The 17,877-nt window shown below is 43.3% G+C and overlaps 1 protein-coding gene across 5 annotated transcripts in view; it reads right to left on the bottom strand.

Annotated features, from left to right (window-relative positions):
• SLC5A11 (solute carrier family 5 member 11) overlaps positions 1–17,877 on the bottom strand; it is a 53,368-nt gene that overhangs the window by 33,336 nt on the left and 2,155 nt on the right. For 4 of the 5 annotated variants that reach the window (XM_068524020.1, XM_068524021.1, XM_068524022.1 and 1 more), the window contains exons 2-4: positions 9,887–10,045; positions 5,830–5,901; positions 796–900 (exon numbers count right to left, since the gene is read on the bottom strand). In XM_068524020.1, the coding sequence (XP_068380121.1) occupies positions 796–900; positions 5,830–5,901; positions 9,887–10,021 (312 nt within the window). In that variant the 5' untranslated portion in view covers positions 10,022–10,045. Of the gene's footprint in view, positions 1–749; positions 901–5,829; positions 5,902–9,886; positions 10,046–17,877 lie in introns of those variants that run through there. The other variant, XM_068524024.1, reaches the window with a different exon arrangement.

The following is a 17,877-nucleotide window of genomic DNA, read 5'->3' as shown; positions in this document are numbered from 1 at the left end:
CCCACTGGGTTGTTGGAAGGAAATCAGTGAGATGATGCTTACTGAGCACTTACTATATACCAGGCATTCCTGTGCACACTTTATAAGCATGAATTCATTTAATCCTCTCAATGACTCGATATGGCAGGTACCATCATGATCTCTGTTTTATACATGAGGCTCAGAGAGATCTAGTAACTTGCCCAAGGTCACACACCTTATAAGTTTTAGAGCCCAGATGTGAACCCAGGCAGTCTGGTTCTAGTCTGTAATTGAATCCTGTAATATGATGATGTATGTGGTGTACTTAAGTCTGTGGCACAGAGTAAGTGCTTAAAAAATGTGAGCCATTATGAAGATGAAGATCACTATTTATAAGTGCATCCCTTCCCACTAAGTGAAAATCATCCTGCTACATAGAAGAGTGTGTCTTATCTCTTGGGTATATGTGGGGTGGCAAAAAGATCAAGAACCACTGAATCACAAAGTTTCGTCATGGGCAATTGATATCTAATACACAGAAACACCCTCCAGTCCCACAAAACCTTCTATCTTCTGCATCCACACGGGAGAGATTCTGAGCCTTCTTCACACATATATTTGCCTTATGGGCTCCCATCAAACAAACACGGGGAGGCCTGGGACTTGCAGATCAAACTGATTTTTGTTAACTAAGGGTGCCCTTGATGATTCCTGTTTGTTTTTTCATAAAGCACCACTCTATTTTCAAAAGAGCAGAGCATGCATACAACTGCCCCCCCGGGACCTACCTACTGGGTAGAGGGTGGGCTGTCCATGCCCTGGTAACATACGTACATTAAATTCATAAGCAGTTACAGAAAGGCCCGCAGCAGCACCTGACCCTGCCAGGCCAATGAAATGTCCACTTCCAACATTGCTGGCAAACAAGGATGCACCCACCTGTGGGGAGATGATAGATCAGATCTTGGAGCCAAGGTCTGCTGTAGCTTCTTCCCACCACCAGTTCTTCCCATTCACCAAAGAGACCAAAACAAGAGAAGTGGAGAAAGCAGGGCCATCCCTAGCCCATCTAAGCAACTTTTTAAAAATTAGAAGCCTCTTCTTCCCTAAGACTATTTTACTTCCATGTTTAAAAAACTGGCATAACAAATATACATATCTATGATGCCTAAGATGTGAATTGTGTCCCCTCTAGGGTTGTGCAGTGCACAACTTGAACAACTGTATGCAGCATCCCTGGGGGGGAGGGAGGATGACAGGTGTTGCAGAAAGTGCTTCAGGATGAGAATCATGAAGCCTGTGTTATTCCCCAGCTCTGCTTCTAACTTAGCAAAGAAGAGAGCCCTCCTTCTAGTAGAAATCTAAGTGGCCAAGACGGTACTTGATGACCCCAATCCCTGGTCTCAGCTGATTGCATGAGACAGGCCTGGGCACCTGGCCCAAGCTGGGTCAATTACATTCTCTCTCCTGGGGATCTGGAACTGGGAAACCATATTTGCTGGTCCCTTAGACTGGGGGTGTGTAACCCAGGGAGGTGTGTGTGTAGTAAGGGGATGGGGGGGGGCAGTGAGTAGCATGTTCAGGTATGCACTCATCACTGCCAGTCTGCTGAGAGAGGAGAATGAGGTAGACTTGCAGAGAAAGGCAGATCAAGAGAGGACAGAGCGAGATGGAGACAGATAGAGATAGAGATAGGTGAGGGAAGGAGGGAGAAAGAGACAGAGAGGGAGCTATCTGTGAGAGGACTGTTGTGCCTCCCATTGACTTTCTGGTCTCTGGTTTTCATCTGATTCTATTCCATTGATCTGTCCTTTTACCAGTATCACACTCTCCTGATTACTGCAGCTTTGTAGTAAGTTTTGAAATCGGGAAGTATAAGTCCTCCAACTTCTTTCTTCCTTTTCAAAATTGTTTTCGCTATTCTGGGTCCCTTGCATTTCCATCTGAATTTTAGGATTGGCTTGTCAATTTCTGCAAAAAAAGAGTGGGGGATGCAGCTGGAATTTTGATAGGAATGGTGTTGAGTCTGTAGTTCAGTTTAGGGAGTATTACTATTTGTGTTAAATCGATGCTATCTAGTGTGCCATTTTAATTCCCTTATTGCTAGCTCAGGCAGCTACAATGTCAAACAATTGCCACTGATTTTTTTTAAACTAATGCCTCTGGGTAAAGGGCTGCTCACACTAGATGATCACTGAATCAGATCAAATAAAGACAGGTTGTGCAAGGGAAGCTTTCCAGGGAACTGCAAGATGGGTAAAATACTGACAATAATATGAGAATGGGACTTTGAAAGAGATCCAATCCTGTTCTAACCAGTGGCCTTCAAGACTACTGCAGAGCTGAAGAGAAGAGAATGAGTCAGGTAAAACACCACAAAACTTCCTGTTCTTATTGAGATTCAGCTGTTTTTCTTGAATTAAATCTCCCTGCATGGTTACTAGCATTAGGTCAATTTCCAGAGTTCTGAAAAAGTTGATTTTGGCAATTTTGCCACTGTTCTTGTTGCTTTTATGCAGGAAGAGATTTCAAAGATCTTTATTCTGCCATTCCCAATGACACCACTCTGCATGCTCCTCTGATTTTCCACTCTTCCCATAAAGAATCTGCGCTGGTCTGTGGCTTATTTTGATCAATATAATGTGGTGAACGTGACACTGTGTGACTTCCAGGCCAACACACAACAGCCCGGCAGCTTTCATTTTTGCCCTTGGAATCAGATGCCTTGTAAAAAACCTTGGGCTGGGCCATTAAATGATGAGAGGCATATAGAGAGAGTGAAGTCCTAGCCTTCTAGCCAGTCTAGCTCCTGCCAGAGCCCCAGATCTGTGATGAGGCCATCTTGGACTTCCAACCCTTCCCAGCCACCAGCTAAACGCAGCTCCATGAGTGACTCTAAAACAGCAGGGGAGGAATCACCCACTCAAACCATGCAATCATTAGAAATAATACACTGTAGCTGTTTTAAGCCACTAAATTTGTAGGTGGTTTGTTAGGCAACAACAGCTAACTAATGTACTTGTTCCAAAGCCTATTCTCTCTCTCTCTCTCTCTCTCTTTTTTTTTTTTAACCTAGTCATTACAGAGAAAATGGATTTATTAATCAGGGGCAGACCTGGATTAACAAAACTCCTAAGATTTACACATAAAAGCAGAAAGCTAATTGATTTCCAGTGAGACTCACAACTGGGTAGGCAGCCAGATATTCAAATTGTCTAGCCTCTCCAGCCTCTCCATGTAGATAAGCTACATGAGAAGCCAAACTATAATCGGAAGGTTGCTTTGTGGACTAGAGCAGTTCATAATGTGATTCAAATGTTTAGTGCTATCAGACTCTGTTTACCAGCGATAGACATCTGCTACTTGAAATGAAATGATGGGATCTGCACAAAGGCACCTGCCCCCTGGACAGTGTTTAGGTGGGCCAAGGCTGTGAGACACCACATAAACCTCTAGAACCAATTCCTATAAGAACTAGTATTGATTTTCTATAGATGTTAACATTTTATCAAGCCAAAGCCCATACTCTTAACCACATCTCCTTCACATTGACATCATTCGCCTTCGGTGAAGAAAGCAAAAAAAGCTCCAAACTTTCCCTTTGCTTCTTGACCTGGGGAAGGGTCATCCAAGGAGTAAGAGCAGAGAAATGGTCCCAGAAGTGACATGCAAAAGCAGGCATACTTAGGTGGGCTGCTGTATTCCTACTGAATTTTAGGAACTCAGCATCACTCATCATAGAGACGACTAGACCAGGATTTCTTAAAACTGTCACTGAATATTTCCTTTGTAGCCTTCTCTAAGTTCACTGCACCTGCACTGCTATTTACTTAATATTTTACCTTATATTGACTTCTTCTTTAACTCATATATATGAATCACATATTATTTAATCAATGTATTATATATTAATACAATATATTTGTAATATAATAGTATATGCATATATGTATATATATATGTACGTATGTATCCACAGCCTTAAGTAGAAAATCAGTATCACTCGCTCTACATAGAAGAGAACCATACAAATAAAATGAAATTGAAAATAAAATTATTAAATTCTAGCTAGGTTCTCTGGACTACCAAATTCACTTAGCCTGAGGCTTGCATTCTCTTTTATTTTTATTTTATTTAATTTATTTATTTTTGGCTGCGTTGGGTCTTCGTTGCTGCACGCAGGCTTTCTCTAGTTGCGGCGAGCGGGGGCTACTCTTTGTTGCAGTGAGTGGGCTTCTCATTGAGGTGGCTTCTCTCATTGTGGAGCATGGGCTCTAGGCGCGTGGGCTTCAGTAGTTGCGGTACGTGGGCTCAGTAGTTGTGGCGCACGGACTTAGTTGCTCCGCGGCATGTGGGATCTTCCCGGACCAGGGATCGAACCCGTGTCCCCTGCATTGGCAGGCGGATTCTCAACCACTGCGCCACTGGGGAAGCCCCTGCATTTTCTTTTAAACACAGAGATTAGCCAGTGCTGGAAGGTTGGTAAAACCATATTAGTACCAAACTTTGACTTTTTCTTTTATGTAACCAGGAGGATTGACAGAGAATAGGAAAGGGAATAATGTTCTCACTAAGTAATTTGATGTTATTTAATGCTGTGTCTGTGCACAACTGAAAAATCATGGGGCACATGTTACTTATATTTTGGGAAACACTGCACTAGATTACAAGCTCCCTGAGGGTGAAGACGAGCTCACTAATGTCTCCTGTGTTTGGCACACTGCTGGACATATTCCTCAGGGAATTTTTTAAATGAATTCATTGAATATATAATCCAGAGCTCATTTTTGGTATCTTTTGAGGACACTGTGGTCATTGTCTTTAGACATCTCATGGACCAGAATCTTATATACCTGTTATCTCTGTATCTTACATCCTACATCTTTTGGACTCCCTGCAAATGGGAGATGTCTTCTCTCTTTTTAGTTCAAAGATTTAACACTTATATTAGGAGATCATGAATAAAATTATTATTCCTGATCCCCTACTCAGGGCCCAGGAAGCAGAGGTCTGTGTGCATGTGTATGTGGTGTGTGCACATGTGTGTGCATGTGTGTATTTAGTAATGCCTTTAGCTACCCTTGAAAAGAAAATACTAATTGGGCTGTTGTGTTTGTTATTTATGTTCTCAACGCCCATTCCACCTTGTCCCAGTCATGCTCTCCAGTTTTCCTTCAGGGTCTAGCCCCTCTCATTTCTCATCACATATGCCTCAGAGCAGGCGCCATGCTCCACAGCTTAGGCACTGAGTGTGTGACCCAGGCTTGAGCCAGTTAGCACATCATGAGCCAGTTAGCACATCAAACTACCTTGGTCACAGTGATTGGCACAGAGATGGGCAAGGGACACAATCAAAGATGGGATATTTTCCAGGGATACTGCCATGGAGGCAGGTGCTCTTCCCTTGCTAGGCTGGAACTTGAGAGGATGAAAGGTCTGGAGCAGTGGACGCCATCTTGTTGACATGAAGTTGAGCCTGTTTGGGAATAGCACCCATCCAGAAGAAGAGAAGCAGATAGAAATAGATAGATGATAGATAAATAATGGATAGATAAATGATAGATAGATAGATAGATGATAGATAGATAGATAGGATAAGCAGAGGGAGAAACCAGGTCCTAGTTATCACCTGGGCCCCTATACTGTGCCATACCTGAAACCAGACCAACCCTAAGTTTTTCCCTTAGGTGAGCTGATGAATTCTTTTTGTTCAAACAAATTTGAGTTGGAGCTAAGCCTTCTCTAGTCTAGACTGTGACTTCCAGACAACATGGAACCAGAGAGTCCTGAGCGAGCAAAGGTTAGACAGAATATCAGCACTTGAAGAGTCCTTGAGAAGTAATTTTAATTGAACCAAAGACTACTTACTGGCCACCACACCATGTCCCCTCCAGCTAGAAAATAGCCTTTCACAGTGTCTCTTTTGGTCTTCACTGTGGACTGAAACAAAGAAGAGGGGTGGGTGAGGGAAATGTTAGCAATCAGACACCTCCCAAAATGGTCTAGGCCACAGATTATAACCCGGGAGTCCAGCAGGCCAGACTCAGACATCAAATTTATTTTGGGTTTTTTTTTGTTTATTTGTTTTTGGGTTTTTGTTTGTTTTTGGTTTTTTTGCAGGGGTCCCTGAGCGATACTTCCCATGGACATTGTTTTCCTGAAATATCTTACTTCACTTTTTTTTTTTTTTTTTTTTGCCACGTGGTTTGTGGGATCTTAGTTCACCAACCAGGGGTCGAACCCGGGCCCTCAGCAGTGAAAGCACAGAGTCCTAATCGCTGGACCGCCAGGGAAGTCCCTCAACTATAATTAAAATAAAGATTGAGGGACTCCCCTGGCAGTCCAGAGGTTAAGACTCCATGATTCCACTGCAGGGGGCACGGGTTCGATCCCAGGTGAGGGAACTAAGATCTCACATGCCCCGTGGCTCGGCCAAAAAATAAAAATTAGAAATTTTTTAAAAAGTACAAAACTCTGAGGTCCTTTAAAAAAAAATGACTTCCCTGGTTGTCCAGTGAGTAAGACTGCGCTCCCAGTGCAGGGGGCCAGGGTTCAATTCCTGGTTGGGGAACTAGATCCCGCATGCATTCCGTAACTAAAAGATCCCACATGCCGCAATGAAGACCCCGCGGCCAAATTAAATATAAATAAATAAATCATTAAAAAAAAAAATAAAGTATAGTTGATGTGTGATACTACATAATTTACAGCTATACAATATGGTGATTCAAAATTTTTAAAGGTTATACTCCATTTATAGTTGTTATAAAATATTGGCTATATTCCTTGTATTGTACAATATATTCTTTTTTAAAATAATTAATTAATTAATTAATTTTTTTGGCTGCATTGGGTCTTTGTTGCTGCGCGCGGGCTTTTCCCTAGCTGCAGCGAGCAGGGGCTATTCTTCGTTGTGGTGCGCGGGCTTCTCATTGCAGTGGCTTCTCTTGTTGCAGAGCACGGGCTCTAGGCGTGTGGGCTTCAGTAGTTGTGGCACACGGGCTTCAGTAGTTGTGGCGCACAGGCTTAGTTGCTCCGTGGCATGTGGGATCTTCCCGGAGCAGGGATCGAACCCGTGTCCCCTGCATTGACAGGCAGATTCTTAACCACTGCGCCACCAGGAAAGCCCTGTACAATATATTCTTGTAGCTTGTTTTATGCATAATAGTTTGTACCTCTTAATACCCTACCCCTGTATTGCTCCTCCCCCCCCTTCCCTCTCCCCACTGGTAACCACTAGTTTGTTCTCTATATCTGTGATTCTACTTCTTTTTTGTTATATTCACTAGTTTGTTTATTTTTTAGATCAAATATATTTTGTTTGACCCATGGTTTTTAAGAAGATTTTCATCTGAATGCCCTTAGAGGAGACATAAACTCTTGAGGTCAACACAGCCCCTACCACTCCCTGCCTCACAGATGTATAATAACCCACTAGATCCCCCTAGGCATTTGAGTTTTAGGCTCATGGCTTGTATAGCCAAGCCACAATGAGCTATAGATAGCTCACCATGGATATCATTTATTGAGTATCAGTACTACGTGACGGACACTATACTAGGCATTTTGAAGCATCATCTCATTTTAATCCTCACCAACTCCTATGAGGCTGATGTCATCAGGCCAGTTTAACAGATGAAGAAACTGAGGCTTGGAAGTAAAGTCACATATCTAGTGCCACATTTCTACAGAGCAGGAGGCTGGGAACTCAAACACAGGTCAGCCTGATTTCAGAGCTCTTCAGGAGTGAGCTTCCTGGCATTAAAGGTGCTTTCACAGAGACATTTTAACCACTAAGTAGCTATTTGTGATCTTGGATACGTTGTTTAACTTCTCCCAGCCTCTGGGTGCAGGTGTTGGTGAGAGGAGTCTTACTGGATGGGAGATGACATGAAATGATACCTTTTCATCCCTGCAAATGATCTTACTATAGAAAACAGACACTATGGCTCATTCCTGCTGAACCCTGACACAGGAAGTATTTTCCAAGAGTAAAGAACTCCTTGTGCTAAAAGGGATCATCTAAATCCATGGCTTCAAAAACCAGTAATACATCAGAGTCTCTCAATTCTCTTGTGAAAATATAGATTCCCAGGACCTCTAACCCTCACCCTAACTCTACCCCTACACCTAAGCCTGATCTCAAACCTGTCTGACTCAAAAGCCCTGACTCTTGGGAATTCCCTGGCGGTCCAGTGGTTAGGACTTGGCACTTTCACTGCCGGGGCCCCAGGTTCGATCCCTGGTCAGGGAACTAAGATCCCACAAGCCGTGCAGCATGACAATAAGTAAATAAGTAAATAAATAAATAAATGCCCTGACCCTTAACAACACCTCACCCATCTCAGTATCAGATCCATGGTCTTTGGGATGTCCAGCACTTTTATCCCCTGATCGATCTGGAGGAGGGAAAGCTAAGGGGTAAGAGTAGAGAAATGATCTACGAATAGTCAAACTGAAGTGGGGACACCTCAGTAGGCTACAGTTTTCAAGTCATTTGACCTGAAAATCAGATAGTAGCACCTCCTCTGCACTATCCTTTATCCCAAAGTTACTATCTCTTTAATATGTAAAGCATTCCTAGAAATTGATAAGAATAAGAGCAAGAACTTATTGAAAATGGAAAAAAAATATGAAACCATACTTCACATAAAGGAAACAAGTGGTTCTTAAACATATGTAAGGATGTTTATTTTAGCCTCACTCATTATAAGATAGTACATTGAGATATTGTGTTTCCCTGTCAGTTTGGCAAAAATGAAAAAGTTTGACAATGCAGTGTTGCTGTGGATGTGATAATGTGACTTTCATACATTTACTGATTTTGTGCAGATTGGGACTACACCTAAGGAGGGCAGTTTGACACAAGCTATCATAATTACAAATACATATACCCTTTAACCTGACTATTCCACTACAGGGAATTTATCCTACATTATAGTTGTATACATCCAAAATAATGTGTCCAAGACTTGTTTATTACAGCATAAATTTTAGTGTTAAGAGATGGGGAACAATCTAAATGACCCTCAGCAAGAAACAGGTTAAATAAATTGCAGTATGATCATCTATGGAATACTGGGCAACTTTTTTTTTTTTTTTTAACAACTTTATTGGAGTATAATTGCTTTACAATGGTGTGTTAGTACTGGGCAACTTTTAAGAAGATGCAGAAGCTTCCATATACTGATATGAAAATATATCCAGGAGACCTTGATCAGTGAAACATATCAAAGTAATAAACAGTATGTATAATAAGCTACCTTCTATTTAAGAATGAGGGAAATATACACGTTAAAATTTGCTTGGATTTACCTAAAGAAACTCTGGAATACACTAATGAACTAAAAAGTTAATAACAGTGGTTGCCTGTGGAGGGAAGGGTAGTAGTAAGACTTTTCACTGTGTGCCATTTTAAGTTGTTTTTATTTCATTGCCTTTAAAAAGAAAAACTACTTTTTAAATAATTTTTTTTTTAAAGAGCATGGGTTTCAAAGTGAAGGAGATATGGATTCTAACCCCAGCTCTCCTAACTTACTAACAGAAAAAGGAACTTAAATTCTTTGAGCCTCAGTTTTCTTATCTATAAAATGGGGTATAGCAATAGTACCTTCTTCATAGCGACCTGTGCAAATTACATGAGATAACATGAGTGAAAGTGCCTAACACGGTACTTGACACACAGTTGATACTCAATGCATTCTTTAAATATTAAAGTTCTGATTAGGAAATTCCCTGGCGGTGGTTAGGACTCTGTGCTTCCACTAAAGGAGGCACGGGTTCGATCCCTGGTCTGGGAACTAAGAACCCGCATGCCATGTGGCACGGCCAGAAATAAAAATAATAAAAGTTCTGATTACTGTATGACCTTGAGCTAGTCTCCCACCCCGCCCCAGCCACTTTCCCTCCCCCTGACCTGGCTTACCCATAGTCCAACGGCCAGGACAAAGAGGAAGTACAGAACCAGCACTGCGATGTCACCTGGTTCCAGTGTCCTCTGGGGAAATGCCTCCAGGGGATCTGACCGCGTGGGCTGAGGACCGCTGGGGCTGCTCTCCATGGTCCTGAATGAACTCTCTCACCCCTGTGGAAGAGCAAATGTGTGTCAGATGCCAGGACCCGGGGCCACTCTTCTCACCCTCTCCGTGACTGCCTCCTTGCGACATCCGAGCAAGAGCACACACGTGGAGGAGACAACCTCGGGAAGGCAGATGTATCCACCCACTCACTCACTCAGCAAACATTTACAAGGAAGTCACGTCAAATCTACAGTTAATGTTTACCAATCCAACCACTCACTTGGCAAAATACAAAGAAGAATACACAATTTAAGTAGCACAGGTGTTTCACCACCCTCTTCCACACATCCGGGAGTGAGAGAAAAACAAAAGACACCTGCGTCCGTCTCTGTTCCCCAGGTACCTCACTGCTGGGTGAAAGTCAAGCCAGCAATTTTGTCAGAGGCTCAGCCAGTCAATACAATCTTGTTTCACTGCTGGATATGCCCATGAAAATGCATATATTTAATAAACACTTATATAGTACTTACTACATGCCAGGCATCACCCTAAGTGTTTATAAACCTGCGAAGTGGGCACTGTTGTTATCATACCATCTTACAGCTGGCAAAATTGAGGCACAGAGAAGTTAACTAACTTGCCTAAGGTAACACAGTTCAAGTGGTAGAGCTGGGATTTGAAGGCTAATAATCTTGCTCCAGAATCCATGTTTTGAACCAGTATCTTAAGGTATTTCTCAGTATATTGCACTTCCTTGGGCAATTTAAGAGATTCCTGTGGTGGGTAGAATCGTGTCCCCCTCAAAGATGTTTACATCCTAATCCCCAGAGCCTGTGAATGTGTTACGTTATATGACAAAGGACAATTACATTTGCAGATGTAATTAAGGTTGCTAGTCAGCGTCCCTTTAAATAGGGAGTTTATTTAAGTAGGACTAATGCAATCATTAGGGTCCCTAAAAGTGGAAGAGGAGATTAGACGAGAGAACCAGAGAGATGAGAGTGTGAGAAGGATTTGGCCTAGTTGCTGGCTTTGATAATGGAGTAATGGGGCCATGAGCCAAGGAATGCAGGTGACTTCTAGAAGCTAGAAAAAGCAAATTAATGGATTCTCCCCTAGAGCATCCAGAAGGAAGTCAGCCCTACTCTCACCTTGACTTTAGCGCAGTAAGACCCATTGAGAACTTCTGACTTCCAGAACTGTAAGATAATGAACTTGTGTTGTTTTAAGCCACTAAGTTTGTGGTAATTTGTTACAGCAGCAATTGGAGACTAATGCAATTCTCAAGGGTAATTTTTTCACTCTAAGCGATCTGGGCTTTGACTTTATTCCTGTGTTAAGATGGCTCCAGTCTGGAGGTGTCAGCCTCTAGGGGTTCAGGAACGAAAAACTCAGTCCTGCCCTCTATGATGTGCACCCCAATAATGGGGTAAACCCACTCAGATAATAACACAACGTGATGTTTCATACAGTGGAGGTACATAGAGGTAGAGGTATTAAGGATTCAAGCTTAGGAGTCATCAAACTGGCTCCACCATTTACCGATCCTGAGAACTTGGACAAATTCCTTAATTTCTCTAAACCTTAGCATTCCCATCTGCAAAATGGGGCAATGAGAGTTTACATTTCATAGACTGCTGTGAGCTAGTACCTGTGAAGTGTTAAGAACAGTGCCATGCACTGCTGTGCTCAGTAAATTGTAGCTGCTATTATTACTATTACTAATTTTCTACAATGTGCGACGAGGTAAGGACCACCTAATTTTACATGGAGAAATGCAGATGGTAGCATATGAGCTGGGTTTTGAAGAATGAGTGGGTGGTCCTACACAGCATAAGCGGGTATGAGAGAGCATTCCAGGCCAAGACAACAGTACCTACAGACATTGAGGTGTGAAAAAACATGTCATGCTTAAGGAACCATCAGATTCTTGCCTGAGTATTAAGTAAGATTGGAAGGTGGGAGATGGGCCGTGAGGCTCGTATAATGCTATGAAGACGTTATACCAGCCCTTTGATGTCATTCAAAGGTTTCTGTAAGGTCAGTAATTTTCAAAGATAACATCAGTTGTCATCATCTTCAGATATCATCCCCTGTTTTTATGTTTTTCATTTTAATTTTAAGTTTTAATTGAGCATTTTAAAATTTATTTAATTAATTTATTTTTGGCTGCGTTGGGTCTTCGTTGCTGCGTGCGGGTTTTCTCTAGTTGTGGCGAGCGGGGGCTATTCTTCGTTGCAGTGCACGGGCTTCTCATTGCGGTGGCTTCTCTTGTTGCAGAGCACAGGCTCTAGGTGAGTGGGCTTCAGTAGCTGTAGCACATGGGCTCAGTAGTTGTGGCTCACCGGCTTAGTTGCTCTGTGGCATGTGGGATCTTCCCGGACCAGGGCTCAAACCCGTGTCCCCTGCATTGGCAGGTGGATTCTTAACGACTGCGCCAGCAGGGAAGCCCCATCGTCTGTTTTTATAACAAATATTTTGTAATATTCCTTTTACTGAAAACTGAAATGAAATTCATAGTTAGTGTTACCTACCTACACACATAATTTTCAAAAAATCAATACAATGCTCTAACTCTATTATAAGAGAGAAATAAAAGCAATTTATGATTAAAATGATGGATAATCCAAAATGTAACTGCTCCATCTGACTCCACTGTAAGACTCAAAGGGACAGTCAGATCATTTTACCTATTATACTGAATAAATTTTTAATTTAAGAGAAATAAGAAAATAGGAATCCATTCTATTCCAGAAGCACAGAATAGAGCCTGAATTTACAGAGAAACACCAGAATGTTTAAATTTGTGAAAAATGCTTTGTGATTTTAAATGTTATGAAGAAGTCCAAACAACTCCCACGATATACCATGCTCTTAACTTAAGATAGAGCCCTCTGAGAAGTATCAGAGACAGCTTGGTGAAAACAAAAAGCAGGTACATTTTTTTAAAACCATTTTTTAAATGAAGTAAAGTTAATTTACAATGTTGTGCTAGTTTCAGGTGTATAGCAAAGTGATAAATATTCTTTTTCAGATTCTTTTCCATTATAGATTATTATAAGATATTGAATATAGTTCCCTGTGCTATTTTTTTAATGTAAAAAAAAACAACAGCCAACACTTTGTGTTTTGTGCAAACTGGTTCTACTCTCGGATAATTGTAAGCATGTTTTTCGCCTGCATGAAGGTCAGGTGGGACATCTGAAGTCCTGGTTGCTTGGGGAAGTTCTATGAATTTCAAGGTGTCTAGCACCTCTGGTCTCCACCCAGCCATGGTACCCCAAGTCATTGTGACAACCAAAAATATCCGATAAATTTTCAGAACATCTCCCGGTAGGCAGCAATGCCTCTGTGGCACCCCTCTGCTCTAGGTTAAGAAATGCTACTGAAGAATTTTGAACAAGGTGGTGGAGGTGGTGCAGGGCAGGAGAGGCTTGACTGGAAGCAAAAAAGGTGGGCGGGAAGGGTATTTTGAAATGACCCAGACTTGAGAGGAAGTATATGGAGGGTGAGAGAAAGTGCATTAGAGAAATAATTTGGGTTAGAATAGGTAGGACCTGGAGATTAATTAACAGGGTAAACGAGAGAGGGGGAGAACTGGGGATAGTTTCCTGCTTCTAATCAGAGCTGCTCAAAGACAGAATGGCCTGGTCACCTGGGCGGGATGTTCCTTGTTCTTAAAGCAGAGTTTTTCATCTGCAATACTATTGGCATTTTGGATCACATAATTCTTCGTTATAGAGAGCTGTCTTGTGCATTGTAGGATGTTTAGCGGCATCCCTGGTAGCTACCCACTAGATGCCAGTAGCACCCTTCCCACAGTTGTGAGAGCCACAAGTGTCCCCTGGGTTGAGAACCACTGCCTTTGGGCCCTAGAAGATTGGACAGTCACTTAGAGAAGATGCCTCAGGGGGGCGCTCAATAACTTTTAACGTCCCTTCCCACGCCGAGTACAGTATACTGGGGCCGAGCCTTGCTCTTCTGTTGAGAGGATGCTCACAGCTTCTCAGACCTGTGAGAAGACTCAAGCAATCACTGATCCATAGCTCTCATCCAAAGATGAAAGGACAAGAGAAGACGGGAAGGAGGGAATATAGACTTGCCAGTATCAGGCAAACCCAACTCACTTACCCCGCTTGAATGCAGGAGTGCGTAGTGGAAGCCCCAATTCTACCTCAGATCACCCCTCAGCCTTCCCTGCCTCAGTCATGCCTAGGTTTTATGATCGTTGTCATCTGTCCAATGGGATGGTAATAACCTAAATGAACCAGAGAACTTGCAGGGAGAAAGCGGGAAGGGAAGACTGGTGCTGGAGACCCTCCCTAGGGTGGAAGTAGAGGTTCATAAATGAGGGTCTAACCAGGAGGCTGATTCTGGAGGCTTGGGGAGGACAGGGTAGATGGTCCTTAAGGCTGACTCAGGGGTGAAGCGCCTGTTAGGTAGGTAGTGTTCTTATTGCTACTCCACAGGCAAGGAAGTGATGTCACATGACTGAGTGCCCAAGGCAGGACTCAAATCCAGATCTGTCTGATTTCAGAGCCTGCATTTTCTTTCTTTCTTTTTTTTTTTTTGCCATGATTTTTAAAAAATTATTAAAGTATAGTTGATTTACAATATTGTGTTAGTTTCTGGTATACAGCAAAGTGATTCATATGAGTATATATATTCATATATATATATATCCTTTTTCAGATTCTTTTCCATTAGAGGTCATTACAAGATATTGAATATACTTCCCTGTGCTATACAGTAGGTCCTTGTTGTTTATCTATTTCATATATAGTAGTGTGTATCTGTTAATCCCAAACTCCTAATTTATCTCTTCTCTTTCCCTTTTGGTAACCGTATGTTTGTTTTCTATGTCTGTGAGTCTATTTCTGTTTTGTATATAAGTTCATTTGTATCATTTTTTTAGATACCACATATAAGTGATGTCATATGATGTTTGTCTTTCTCTGACTTACTTCACTTAGTATAATAATCTCTAGGTCCATCCATGTTGCTGCAAATGGCATTATTTCATTCTTTTTTATGGCTGAGTAGTATTCCATTCTATATATATATATATATATATATATATATATATATATATATATATATATATATATATATATATATATATATATATATATATATATATATATATATATATATACCACTTCTTTATCCATTCCTCTGTTGATGGACAATTAGGTTGCTTCCATGTCTTGGCTATTGTAAATAGTGCTGCGATGAACACTGAGGTGCATGTATCTTTTCGAATTAGAGTTTTCTCTGAATACATGCCCAGGAGTGGGATTGCTGGCTCACATGGTAACTCCATTTTTAGTTTTCTGGGGACCCTCCATACTGTTCTCCATAGTGGCTGCACCAGTTTACATTCCCACCAACAGTGTAGGAGGGTTCAGAGCCTGCATTTTCAAACAGTTCAACTGCTCTGAAGTATTTTGAAGTACTTTGCTGCTTCCAAAACAGGGGACTTGGGGAAGATGAGGACTAGGAGTGGAGGAAGCAGCTTAAGGCGGAGATTGATGCTGAACTGGGGAGTGGGGCAGCTTGTTCCAGAACCCCACAGGTCTGAAAGGGAGGAAGGGGAGGAAGGAAGGAAGAGGGGCAGCAGAAAGACTGGTGAGCCAGCCCTCCCCCGTGTCCAGCCCAGCTCCCAGCCGCCCTTTCCAGGCCTCTGCCTGCCAGGCACCGAGAGGGGCGGGAACAGATAAACAAGTCATTCATCACCAGCTCCGGGCAGGCTGGCACCAACTCCAGGCTCTTCCTGAGTCCCAGGGAGGGGGGGACCCTGCCGGCACCCAGGAGGGACTGACTGTGTCTTCAGGGTGGGAATAGGAGCTCAGACAACGGACCACAGAAGCTGTGGAACCCAAGTGCTGCTGCCTCGGCCACGTGCTCCCAGGCGGAGCCCTCCACGTGCCCTCGTTCAGTAAAGTCACGCTGTCACCGTAACAGGGATCATCTCTAAAGCTTAGTGAGCACTATTTATTGAAGTGCCAGGCCTGGAGCTCGCTTTACATTGGTCCTCTTATCTCATCCTCGTCAGCCCAGTGAGACAAACACATTACACCTCTATTTTACAGGTGGGAAATGGAGCCACCAAGAAGTGACAGTGAGCTGGGTTCAGGGCCTGGCTGTGCCACTGGCCTCTGGGTCACACTAAGTGCCAGAGGTGGGATTTGAACCCAGGTCCTGAACCGAAGCTCATTGTTATCCAATACTAGCTGGTGTGTCTCTTTTGCCTCCCTTCCTCCTGCCCTTCTCTCCTTCTTTCTCTCCTCCCCTCCTTCAGTCCTTCCCTCCCTCTACTTCTTTCTTTTCCACAAACATTTATTAGGCACCAGCTGTGTGCCAGGCTCTGTGCTAGGCACGGAGGACAAAGTGGTGATTACTGTGGATGTGGCCCCCCATCCTCGAGAGATCTCACTCAGCCCCTTGCAGCTCCTTGTGTGCCCAGAGCCACCCGTTGCACTGCCCCGGGAGGGCTTCACCTCCTGGGAGGGACCCTCCCCTGTGGGAGGCCAGGGTTGACAGGAGTCTAGGTAAAGCGGGCGTTGTAACAAAGGCCTTGTTTGCAAGAACACCCTACCCTTGCAGTTGCCAATTGGCCAAAGAACACAGGAAACTCAGCAAGCAGAGACGGCTGCTCACCCCTTTCCTTTCAGCCGCTTACATAATTTGCCAGAGCAGATGTGGAAATTTTCCCCAGTGTGAGGCAAGGATGGGGAAGTGTATCCACAGCAGGGTGAGGGCTCTGACTGTATTCCCTGCGTTCGGTTTCTGAGGCCGTCTCCTGTGTGTGTGTGCACTGGCGGGGCTACAGTATTCTCTACAACATGTGTGCATCTGAAACATTTCATGATGGAAGGAAGAGGAACAAGCGGAAAAAGATTTGCAGCATAAAACCCTATGTGTATATTAAATACATTCTGAGACAGAAAATAGTACCAACTATTTTGCCAGGATGCAGGCCTATTTGCTGAAGAACAGCAAACACGTTAGCAGGGACAGAAAATGAAAGAGACAGAGAGAGAAACCAGGGAAGGACTCTGCACTGGCTAAAGATGACAATGACCATCTAATTACAAATTTTAACTATAGGCAAAAACTCCCCAGGAAATAGATACACTGCGATCAAGTGTAAAGATGTTAGAACTGCATTGCCCGGTTCAAATCCCAGCTCTACCTCTTACTAGCTCCGTGGTCTTGGGCAAATAAGCTCTCTGAGGCTCAGTTTTCCCATCTATAAAATGGGGATATTAATCAGACCTATGTCACAGTTTTGCTAAAAGCATTAATCGAGTTCGTTATAGAACGTGATCAGGTCCAGAATACTTGGTCTCACTCCATCCTTCTTGTGAAACCATTAAAGGAAAAAAGAAAAAGAGCATGGACTTTGTGGTCATGCAGACCCTGGCCCCTACGTGTGTGAATCTCACTTTAAGCACACCGCACCCCTAAGAGGTCAGGTCTCCGGTTAACCCCATTGAACAGGTGGGGAAAACAAAGCCCAAGCTGGGGCCCCAAGGTCATGCCACTGGTAAATGACTGAACCGGGGCTTCCAACCGGAGCTTGACCTGCAAGTTCCTAACCACTGCTCGGCACGTGCGCCCTTGGCAGGGAAAACTCCAGAGGTGACAACAAGGGCCTGCACAGGCCGCACCTCCTGGGCCGGCAGACACTCACACCCTTTCCTTCCACTCCTTTGTGGAGGTAACTGCCTCCTTCCTCAGCCACAAGCCTGGCCTTTGGCTCAAGTCCAAGATGCCCAGAGAGGCTGGTGGTAGAGGGAGCCCAGTCAGAGGGAGGGGGTCAGTTCTGTCAGGCTGAGCGGAGCCGTCAGGGCCTAAAACTGCAGAAGCGAGGGCCGAAGGAGGACCACCTCTG

Source organism: Eschrichtius robustus, chromosome 16 (genome assembly GCF_028021215.1).
Source record: "Eschrichtius robustus isolate mEscRob2 chromosome 16, mEscRob2.pri, whole genome shotgun sequence".
NCBI lineage: Eukaryota > Metazoa > Chordata > Mammalia > Artiodactyla > Eschrichtiidae > Eschrichtius > Eschrichtius robustus.
This window is presented reverse-complemented; position numbering and strand designations above follow the sequence as displayed.